The sequence below is a fragment of the Halichoerus grypus genome, chromosome 10 (genome assembly GCF_964656455.1).
Source record: "Halichoerus grypus chromosome 10, mHalGry1.hap1.1, whole genome shotgun sequence".
Classification (NCBI taxonomy): Eukaryota; Metazoa; Chordata; class Mammalia; order Carnivora; family Phocidae; genus Halichoerus; species Halichoerus grypus.
In genome coordinates, this window is record NC_135721.1 from 86,174,699 (window position 1) to 86,186,797 (window position 12,099).

The 12,099-nt window shown below is 35.9% G+C and overlaps 1 protein-coding gene across 1 annotated transcript in view; it reads right to left on the reverse strand.

The window, feature by feature from the left end:
• The window catches only part of SLC9A2 (solute carrier family 9 member A2), a 97,574-nt gene that overhangs the window by 2,100 nt on the left and 83,375 nt on the right, over positions 1-12,099 (reverse strand). The window contains exons 9-11 of the mRNA XM_036089524.2: positions 4,481-4,577; positions 2,586-2,717; positions 999-1,089 (exon numbers count right to left, since the gene is read on the reverse strand). Coding sequence (XP_035945417.2) covers positions 999-1,089; positions 2,586-2,717; positions 4,481-4,577 — 320 coding nt within the window. The remainder of the gene's footprint in view (positions 1-998; positions 1,090-2,585; positions 2,718-4,480; positions 4,578-12,099) is intronic.

Consider the following 12,099-nt stretch of genomic DNA (forward strand, 5'->3'; position numbering starts at 1 on the left):
GAGTGGTGGAGCTGGCTAGCAAAGTGAGTGTCCCAGGCGGCAGCAGCACTGGGTTCCCACCTGCCCCAGCAGAATGCTCCCAGGAGGGCTCAGCTCCGCGACTGGCGCACAGAGCAGCAATTAGCTGCTATTATGAAAACTCGTGACTTGATCTGGAATCTCAGAGACAACCTTCTTTATCTCCTTTTTATTTTCATAGAAGAGCCGAAATACCAATGTGCACTTTCCAAACAATGGGATCATTGATGGGACACAGGATCAGAACTAGCTGGTTGTCAAAATTCAGGTTCTAGAGAACGGTGGGGAGGACAGCTGGTGGGAGCTGGGATTCTTGGGATGAAAACGTGCTCTGGTGGATGCGCGGTGGTGACATGGCCCTGCCCTAAGTACTCAGTGCTGCCCGGCCTCCCTTCTCATTTCTCATCTCACCCATCATCACCACCAGCCATCACCAGACTTTCCTCTTCTTGGTTAATTAAATAACCAAAAATAAAGGGGGGGGGGGGTACTCTTACATCCCACATTTTAATAACATGGTATCCTAATATACTTCTTCTGGGGTTCACAGAAAATGGCTTGGAGACTACATAAAGATTATTATTAAATCAAGAGATATTAGACTTTATATGCCAAAGCTTTAATGATTTGGGGCAGAAGTAAAATTTATGGCTGCCTATATGAAAATTGTAAAAATGTAAATATACCTTTGCAAATTTACAACTTTCTGTTTACCTGTTCACTAACCACAGGTAACAGCATTTGCTTGTGCTATATCCAGTAGAATTATTATGGAAGATAATGGACTCAGTTACTTTTAATATGTACAGAAGCTCCATCGAAAAAGCTTATGATGCTAATAATAAGTCACCATAGTCTTATTTTAGACTTGCAAATCATTAACCTCATTATCCTTAATGAAGACAAAGAATGGGGAAATTCTCTGTTTTATGAACATTAGTAGATAAATTTACTCATTCTGCACCAACTGAATTCATTACCTGCATTAGACATACTCTTTTTCTTTTGTAGCTTTTCTGGAAGCTTTGTGTTTTTTGGTAAGGACAAATATCGAGAGGCTGAAGTGGAAGCCTGTGGAAAACATGGAAAATCTTATTTAGACTATGCAGATATCATTTATTGTATATCAAAAATTTAAAATCTTATGTCAAACCCTGATGTTAAAAATTAAAATCGTACTTCTCTATTCCAAAATTACTTTGTGAGGAGCTGTGGGGATGGTGAATAAAGCTCCATGCAATAATTATTTCACTTAAAACAACTAAATCTCTTCTAAAATGTAATAGAAATCAGTATTAAGGAAAATGAAAATAAAGTGGGACCTTTAGAAAGAAGAATAATGAAATAATAATGAAAACCATTGATCTTCTGAAAGAGAAGCTATAAAGACACCTATTTATAAGAGTATTACTAAAAAAGAAGTAGGACCTATACATATAGAAAGAAAATATGTGAAAAATGTAGCATATTTAAGTTTTAATTACTTTAGTGAGTCTCGAAAATGAAAGAATGAAAAGTATTACCAAAGCTAATTGGCTGACAATTCCAATGCCACAATCTCTACTTTCTTTAACTCTTCATCAGTTCTGCCACATTTTCACATTAAAAAAAATCTTCTTGTTCACATATTACCATTTTGGTCTCTGACGACCCAATACAGAATATTATTAAAAATGAGATGCAATCCAGGAACGCCTGTGTGGCTAAGTGAGTTAAGCGTCTGCCTTCGGCTCAGGTCATGATCCCGGAGTCCTGGCATCGGGCTCTTTGCTCAGCGGGGAGCCTGCTTCTCCCTCTGCCTGCCCCTCCCCCTGCTTGTGCTCTTTCTCTCTCTCTCTCTCTCTCAAATAAATATATAAAAATCTTTTAAAAATAAATAAATAAATAAAAATGAGATGCAATCCTAAAACTAACGCAGACTTGCGTGTCAATTATACTCAAAAAAATAATACTAAGATGCAATGTCTGCTGTGTGAAATCAATCGATCGTAATGTCATTTAAAAATGATTGTCCTTGTCTGTTGACAGTGCCCTGCGCCAGGTGAAAAGGTGGACACTCGCACGCCCCAGCTGCAGTGATTCTACAGTTCCAGCACAAGCAGCTTGCCCAGCTCTGGGCTGCAACCTCTCCCTGGGGAGATCAAATTAGCCTTTCCAAATGTAGCTTGGTCCAGCCATGCTGTTCAGATTTATAACTTGACTGACCCTTTCCTGTCCTCCCAGTCTCCCTCCTCAAGCACTGTTTTTCTCCACAGCACTCACTGCTTACTAACGTAACAGATAATGCATTCCATTGCTGGGCACCTTCTCCCCACTAGAATATGAATTCTACAAGCAAAGGTATCCTGGTCTGTTTCGTTCACCAACATATTTCAAGTGCCTACAACAGTGCCTGGAACACAACAGGTGTTCTAGAAACATCTAGAAAGACTTTACACTTTGCGTCCCAGAATTCCCATGAATCAACCCTCAGCGGCCATTCTGTCAGTAGGGCCTCCAGAATGGCTGTTGGCTCTACTCCTGGAAGCCTTCCTCGTCCCAGACAAACGGTAACAAACAGCAGTTACCCTGCGTTCCTGGTTCAAGCTGCTGTCTTTCCTGATACTTTCTCGCAAACTGTGCCTCCGTCTGATTAGAATCTCCTTGGCTTGTCGCTCACTTGTGTCGGCTGTCAGATTGTGTCTGTTGTAGGACAAAGTCTGAAATGAGAACACAAGAGACCTTTTACAAGAACTGATTGCTACCCTAGAGATCCCAAAATGTTACTGTGTTGCTTTGGCTTTGCACCTGAGTGAGGCACTTAACGAATGTGCAGAGCAGAAAAATAAATCAATAGAAAGCATAAAAGTTAACATGCGGGAAAAAAAAAAAGTTGACATTCATTCCAGGTTTGAAAGCACTTGTCTTCTAATAAAAGTCTGTAAGTTATTTTTCACTGCAAAGTGTGATCTTCATAAATCGAAAGAATGATAGAATTTATCAAGTACTTCTATCTACCTTGAACTACTTTGTATGTATTTAGCCATCATTAACAGCTGGGGAAAAAATACAATTCATCTTTATACATTCTCTACTGAATAGGAATTACTGGTATAAAAACAAACCACTTTGAGCCACTTGGTGGTGCCATGTCCTTTTGATTAACTTAAGAACGCTTCTTTTCAACTGGGTTGTCAAACTGGAAAAAGCTGCTGCTAGACTCAGCAATAACCACGTGCTAGTACTTGAAGCAGTAAAATTTCTAAACCAGGGCTGCGCATGGCATACATTTTTAGTTTTATAAGTTTCCTAAAATGAATTGCAATTAGTAATCAAGTTCATTTTCTGATAGAATAAATACATATTTTTCTAGGAAGGCAGGGAGCCTTCGGCTCGGGTCATGATCCCAGGGTTCTGGGATGGAGCCCCGCATCGGGCTCCCTGCTCCGCGGGAAGCCTGCTTCTCCCTCTCCCACTCCCCCTGCTTGTGTTCCCTCTCTTGCTGTCTCTCTGTCAAATAAATAAATGAAATCTTAAAAAAAAAAAAAAAAGGTGCTGTAGGGAAAAAGGCGGAACAACAGTAATGAGTAATGGAATGAGGACAGCCTTTGGGGAGACCAGCAAGAAGGTACAGAAATGACCCCAACAGTAGTGAGGAAGTCTCCTGACATACTATGTGGACTGTGTGACACCTCCCCCCTCACTGTACCTTAATTTATTCATCTATAAAATGGGAACAATAGTAACACCACTTGGAGGATTGAGTTAATACATGTTGCAGTGGGGCATGGCCAACTGCATGCACCCTCAAAATGTTAGCTATATTATTAGCCAATTGGTAGAATGAAGTGTTAACAATGGAACAGCAGGGACGCCTGGGTGGCTCAGTCGGTTAAGCAGCTGCCTTTGGCTCAGCTCATGATCCCAGGGTCCTGGGATCGAGCCCCACATCGGGCTCCCGGCTCAGAGGGGAGTCTGCTTCTCCCTCTGCCCCTGCCTCTGCCCCCAGCTTGTGCTCTCTCTTTCTCCCTCACTCTCAAATAAATAAAATCTTTATTAAAAAAAAAAAACAAAAACAATGGAACAGCAGTAAAAGAAGTCACTCGGGAGATACATTAAAGGGAGAAACTATAGCACTTTATGAATAACAAGAAAGATTAAATACATTTTAATAAGTTTTCTATAAGCTATAAAGCGATTGCATTAAAATAATTAAAAGAGAGCCACAATTAGTTAACTCAGATGCTTTTATCTCCATAGTAGCAGAACTTCTGGGGGACTCCAGGCTTTCCCCATGGTGTCCGAGAGGGAGTGGTACCCTAACAAGATAGGACTCTCAGAGAAGAGAAGATGGCTGATGTAGGACATGCAAAAGGTAGCCATAATGGTTGGGCGACCTCCGCTACAACTGAGTAGCATGAAATCAGAAGGCACATTTTTAGCCAAAGGCAAGGAAACATTTTGCTAAATAAATTATTCTCACTCGCTGACGGATTTGATAGAGATTTCTGGATAATATTTCTCGAATTTCATCCATTTCACCAGGTGTGAGCTTCCTTATTTTTTCTTCACGACAATCACTGTGAAAGGTTAGAAAAAGAATATCTTTTACTATTCAACAAACACTGGAATCCTAAATTTTCCTTTTTGGAGATATAGTATCATTTAAGAAGAATATCATTTAAGATTAAGAATCTTAGCTTAAAGAATAACACTTAAGGAGTACTCAATATTTTAAAATAACTCAAACTTCTAAAACTTTTCAGTGTTAAAATTATTCAAAATGAGTTTAGTCATGCACAGGTTTTCAGAGTCTGTTCATGCAATTATTTTTTTTCCACACAAGTATTCTTTAAGGAAGAAAAACTGTAGTAGCTTATAATGCTATCATTTTATTATTATTAATACTCTATTAATAAGGTAATACACAGGGTGCCTGGGTGGCTCAGTTGGTTAAGCGACTGCCTTTGGCTCAGGTCATGATCCTGGAGTCCTGGGATCGAGTCCCACATCGGGCTCCCTGCTCAGCGGGGAGTCTACTTCTCCCTCTGACCCTCCCCTGTCTCATGCTCTCTCTCTCTAATTCTCTTTCTCTCAAATAAATAAATAAAATCTTTAAAAAAAAAAAAAGGTAATACACAATTGGGTTTTTTTCCAGCAGAAACTTAATTACCTACATTTTGCTAATTATTAAGTCCTAGTCTTTTAAACACTTCATTAAAAATATTTTCAAAGACACCATTTATAATATGTAGGTATATACAGTCAATCACCATTATTCAAGGATTTCATATTCGCAAAGTCACCTACTTGCTAAAATTTATTTGTAAACACAGTGCCAATACTCATGACACTTTTTCATAGACATGCGCAAAGTGGGGGAAAATTTGAGTTCCCCAACGCACAGGTTCCTAGATGAGGCTGAACACGGTGATGCCGTGCCTTCTTGTTTCAGCTCCTGTACTGTAAACAAACGTCCTTTCCATGGTCTATTTAATGACATATTTTTCATGTTTTTGTGCTTTCTGTTTGGTGACTTCACTGTTTAAAATGGCGCCAAGCATAGGTCTGAAGTGATGTCAAACGTTCCTGAGCAAAAGAAAGCTGTGATGTGCCTTCCAAAGAAAAGTCATGTCAGATGAGCTTTGTTCAAGCATGAGTTATGGTGCTGTTGGCCAGGAGTGGAGTGTTAATGAAACAACATATATTAAATAAGGTGTTTTCAAATAGAAACATACATAAAACAAGGTTATGTATCGAATGGTTAATGAAAATGTTGTGACCAGAAGCTCACAAGAACCTAATCCTGCATTTCCCCTAGGAGCAAGGGTTCGGTATTCCCAAATCCGTGTTCATGACAATTTTATAAAACATAACTACTGCCCACAATGAGAACCAACTGTACTGATACGGTTTTATTCCAACTCCTTCAAAAAGGCTTTGAGGGGGCCTACAAAAATATATAGTACAATAAAATACACAGATAAGATAAATTAAAGCTGAGAAGGCTAATATACATTAATGCAGGTCTTACAGAAGATGGGCTAGGGACATACCAATTGAAGAGCATAGTTCTCTTATTTATTTTTAATGCAAACTTGTTACTGAAAAACAAGCATAATATTAATTACCTATGCCCAAAGGGTAATGGAGAAACACAAAGGAATGAACGCAGAAATCTAAGGCTTCAGCAGAACAGACTTCTCTAGATATAAAGGATCCATTTTTGTCTCAACCTCAATTGCTTGGATGAGTTTTTAAGAAGCATCTTCTTAGACTGAGGCATTGTTGTTTAGACAGCTGTCTGAGTTTCTAATTAGGTTTTTTGATCAGCAAAGTTAATTCACAGAATTTTAGAAGGACTTATAAGGTCAAGAGGTAACAATCTTTTGGGGATCTGATATTCTTATTTTATCCAACAAATGTTTGTATAACTCTAGAGATAAGTGCACAACTACCTCCCTTGTTTATGCTTAAAATATATTTTATTGGAATATAATTCAAAAGAGAAAAGTACATGAATCTTACACGTACGGCTCAATGAACTGTCACAAAGTGAATGTACTGGTATAACCACTACCCAAGTCAAAAAACAGAACATGAACTAAAACCCCAGAAACCACATCATATTCCACCCCCCAACAATCACTACTTCGCTCCCTCTTTGACAAAACAACCACTATCCTAACTTCTGAGTTGACAGAATAGTTGCACCTGAATTTGAACTCTATATATATGGAGTCTTACCTATATAAATGGAGTGTACCTACTACCATAATAGGTAGTCAGTTATTTATTTATTTATTTATTTATTTATTTATTTATTTATTTATTTATTTACAATAGGTAGTCTTTTAAATTTAGCTTCTTTTGCTTAGCATTGTGTTGGAGATTCATCTGTGTTATCTCACGTAGCTGTGGTTTGTTCATTTTATTCATTGTATAATATCCCACTACATGAATATATAACAATTTATCCATTTTACTCTTGATGGGTATTTGCCTTATTTCTGAATTTTGGATATGACAAACAATGCTTTTATGAGTATTCTCATATATATATTTTTGAACACGTATGATTATTGATTATTGACCATTTGGATACCCTATTTTGTAAACTGCCTGAACAAGTCTCTTGTCCATTTTCCCATGGGACTATCTTTTTTTTTTAGACCTTTCTCAGTTTTATGTGAGGCAAGTATCTTCTTCCATTCTATGGCTTGCCTTTTCATTCCTTTAATGAAATATTTTCCTATCACAACAGTAACAGGATATTCTCTCATATAATTTTCAAAAGCTTTATTGTTTCCCCACTCCCATACATACCTATGATACTCCCTGGCTTGATATAATGTGAAGTACTGTTCAATTTCACTTTATCTCCATATGGATCCCTAATTGACCCAGGGCCATTTTTTTAAGGCCATCTTTTCCCTACTGCTTTGTAATGTAAACTTTGTCATTAATAAGTATCCATATATGTGTGGGTCTATTCCAAACTCTTACTTTGTTCCACTGGTCTATTTGTCCTTTTGTCTTTGTTCAGTATCACATTGTCTCAATCATGGGAGCTTTACAGAAAGTCTTGCTACCTAACAGTATAAATCCTCTAAATTTGTTGTTCAGTTTTGAAGACAATTTTGTCTTGGTTAATTTGGGCCCTTTATATTTCCATAGAAATTTTAGGACCAGACTGTCTAATGACACACCCACACACAAACACATTGGGATTTTTAATGGAATTGCTTTGAATCCATAGATTAATTTGAGAAGAATTAAAAATCGTATAATATTGAGTCTTTCTTTTTAGTAATACAGTCTTTATCTGTTTTGGACTTTCTGTGGAGAGGTTTCACACATATTCTCTAAATTTCATTTTGATGTTTGATACTGATGTATATGCCTCATAATATTATTATAAATTAAGCATTTTTTAAATGTCACTTTCTATTTGTTGATACTTATGAAAATTACCCACTGATTTATTTTTACCATGTATTAAGAAACCTGGATAAATTTACTTATTATGTCTAATTATTTATCTGTAGGTTCTTTTGGATTTTCTGTGAAAACAATCAAGCTGTTTGGGAATAATGAAAGCTTTACTTCTTTCCCTATCCTTAATCTTTAATTTTTTTTTTTTGCTTAGCATTGGTAAAATATTCATAGAAATAGTAATAATAGGCATCTGTGTTCCAGATCTTAGTATAAACCTTTCAACATTTCAACATTAAAAATATTATTTGCCGTAGATTATTTGTGAATAAACTTTATCAGCTTGAGAAAGGATTTCTTCTATTCTTAGTCCACTTAGATTTTTTTTAAAAAATCAAGAATAGAAGGGCACCTGGCTGGCTCAGTTGGTTAAGTGTCCGACTCTTGATTTTGGCTCAGGTCATGATCTCAGGGTTGTGAGATCAGGCCCCGTGTCAGGCTCTGAGCTCCGTGCAGAGTCTGCTTGGCCCTCTCCCTCTGTTCCTCCCCCTGCTTGTGTGCTCTCTCTCTCTCTCTCTCTCTCATAAATAAATAAATAAAATCTTTTAAAAAAATCAAGAATAGATATTCAATTTTATCATATAATTTCTCTGCCTCTATTACAGATAAATAATAACCTTTGATTTTTCTTCCTTTATTCTGTAAAAGTGGCAAATAACTGATTTTTTACTTTTTTTTTTTTTATTTATTTGAGAGAGAGAGTGAGAGAGAGAGAGAGCACAAGAGGGGGGAGTGGGAGAGGGAGAAGCAGACTCCCTGCCGAGCAGGGAGCCCGATGCGGGACTCGATCCCGGGACTCCAGGATCATGACCTGAGCCGAAGGCAGTCGCTTAACCAACTGAGCCACCCAGGTGCCCTGATTTTTTACTTTTAAGCTACCCTTATATTCCTGGAATAAGTCAAAATTATTTTGATGTATATCTTTTTTACATATCTCTGGACTTGGTTTGCTAATACTATGTTTATAATTTTTACAGAAATATTACAATTTTCCTTCTGTATAAGTGTCTTTGTCAGGTTCAATACCAAAATTATGCTAGTCGCATAAAGTAATTTGGGAAGATTTCCATCTTTTCTTACTTTCTGAAGAAGTCTGTGCAAGATTGGTTTTATCTCCTCCTTAAATGTTTGGTAGAATTTACAAATAAAGCCATATGGTCTTGGGGTTTACTCTGTGGAAACTATTTCAATTACAGATTTATTTACTTAATACTTAGAGTACTATTCAAACTTTCTGGTCTTTTATGGGTTTAATTTGTTGTTCCTTTTTCTAATTTCCTAGCATGGATTATTGATTTTCAGCCTGACTTTAACATTTTCATTAAAGGTTAAAAAAATTTCCCTTTAAACAATGCTTTACACAAGTTTTCATACGTCGCATTTTTCAAAATATTTTCTGATTTACATCATAATTTGTTTGATCCAGTTTTTATTCAACTTCTAAATAGAGGGATATTTGACTTTTTATACTGTTTTATATTTTATTTTGTTTTTGATTCCCTTCTGGTAAGGGAACATGCCCTATATGAAACTTTTAAAGACTTGATTGTTTATTATGTGGTTGAAATCTATATCTTTACTGAAAGTCTGTCTGCTTGTACTATCAGTTTATAGGAGAAGAGCAATACAATTATCCACTATGATTATGAGTTTGTGTATTTCTACTTGTGGCTCTGTCAAGTTTTGGTTTATATATTTTGAGGCTATGTTATTATTTGTATGCTAATTTAGACTTTTATATCTTCTTTTAGAATTAAACCTTTTATCATTATGAAATGAATCTCTTTATGCCTAGCAATATTTTCCTCATAATGTTTACATTTTATGATAATAATTACACAAACTTTCTTTTGTTTAGTGCTTCAACAAAATATCTTTTTTTTTTTTTTTAAAGATTTTATTTATTTGACAGAGAGAGACCCACAGCGAGAGAGGGAACACAAGCAGGGTAAGTGGGAGAGGGAGAAGCAGGCTTCCCACTGAGCAGGGAGCCCGATGCGGGGCTCAATCCCAGGACCCTGAGATCATGACCTGAGCCGAAGGCAGACGCTTAACGACTGAGCCACCCAGGCGCCCAACAAAATATCTTTTTATCAACCTTTCACCTGTAAACTTTCTGTACTATCTCTTATAGATGGAAGTACTATCTCTTATAAGCAACATCTAGTGAGTTGTATATTTTCATCCATTCTGATCATCCATCCTTTTAAATGGAATAAATTTATATTTAATGTAATTACTTTTGGGTTCAAAACTATCATCTTACTATTTGCATTCTATTTGTTCTATAATACTTTTTTTTTCTACTTTGTTTTTTCTACTTTGTTGCCTTTTTAAATTTTATTTTATTTTGCTTTTTATTTCCCTATTCTGTTAGCTTGTTACATTCTTTTACTGTTTTTTAGTGGTTACCTGGGATTACAACATTAGAATACAACAACGCCAGTCACCTCCCTCCAATTTATAAGCTATTTTTGTTGTTAATTTTAATTCTATTTACATTCAAAACCCCACAGACATTATTATTTTATGCAATTACTATTCATTTAGGTTTTACAAATATTCATCATTTCCATTATTTTAATTCCTTCCTTAATCTCCAAGCTTCTCTTCGAGACTCTTCCTTCTTCTGTCTGAAACTTTTTATCATTCAATTTAGTATGATGGGTTTTTTTTATCTGAAAATATTTTTATTCTACTTTTTTTAAATAATATTTTAGCAGGATATGAACCCTAAGTCATCAGTCACTTTCTTTCAGAATCTGGACGATACCAATGGTTTCCATGGCTTTTGTTGCAAAGGGTTTTTTTTTTCTCTCTTTTGAAGAAAATAGGGTCTCTTCTTTCCTCTGATTATGTTTAAAATTTTCTCTTTGTGTTTTTGACTTGTAGCAGTTTTACTAGCATTTGGTTTTGGTTTTCTTCTTATTTAATCTGCTTAGGGCTTGTCATAGTTCATGTCTTTTATCTATTTGGGGAAATGCTCAGTCATGATCTCTTAAAATACTATTCCTACTAATTTACCTCTCATTTCCTTTCGGAACTTTTCACAATATCCCATATATTTCTTATTTTGTTTTCCGTATTTTCCATTGTTTTTTTTTTCACTCTATTCTTCATTCTGATTATTCTTTCTTTCCTATCTTCCAATCAATTGATCGATTCTCTCTACAGCTGTGTCTAATCTACTTGTACACTATCAAATGAGATCCTAAATTTAGTTAATTTTTAGCTCAACTATTCCATTTAGATCTTTTTTATTTATATCATCTCTATGACAATGTCAAAAGTGTTGATGCCATTTTCCTTCCTTAAACATACTTTTAATTTTAAAGCCCCTAACTCAACTATCTGAAACCCACTTGTGTCTGTTACTACGGTTTTTGTTTATCTTTTTCTCAAAGTTTCCAATAACATTTCCTTGTCTACTCATATGCTTTTGATATTATATATGAAAAATCATGGAGGTAGTTTAAGACTCTTTAAAATCTTATTTTCCTCCAGAGAAGATTTAAGTTTATTTCTCTCAGTCAGCTGGGATAAAAGTAATATCAATCTCAGATAATTTAAACAATCATGGATTGAGATAATTCTAGGTCAGACTTCTTTCCTTTGAGGGTTAAGGTGTAGAATTCTGAAGTAATAACCTATAGCTGAGTACAAGAGCTCCTCCTTCTTGGTAGGTCCTAAATTCCAATTTAATTCTCGGAGACCAATCAGTCTGTCAAAACTTTTGTTTTAGCCTTTTAGACTCTCAGATAATTTCTCTGTGATCCAGGAAGAAAAGGGCACTAAATGCCAGTTCCATCTTCTTGGACTTCCCTTTTCTGTTGACTCTTGGCCAAGAAATTCCTCATTGTATTGGTACTTTCCAGCTTTTAAGCAGATTTTTAAAATATATTTTGTCCTTTTTTTCTAGTTGTTTTCATAGGATAGTTTGGTCTAGAACACTTAATCCTTTACTGTCAGAAATACAATTCCTTTATTACCTCCCTTTTTGCTTCTAATTTCCCCTAAAGAAAACATTTCAGGAGATGTGGAATGGTCAACATGGTACTGATTTATCTAACCATGCAGCTGACCATTAATTCTGCTACCTACTTCCAT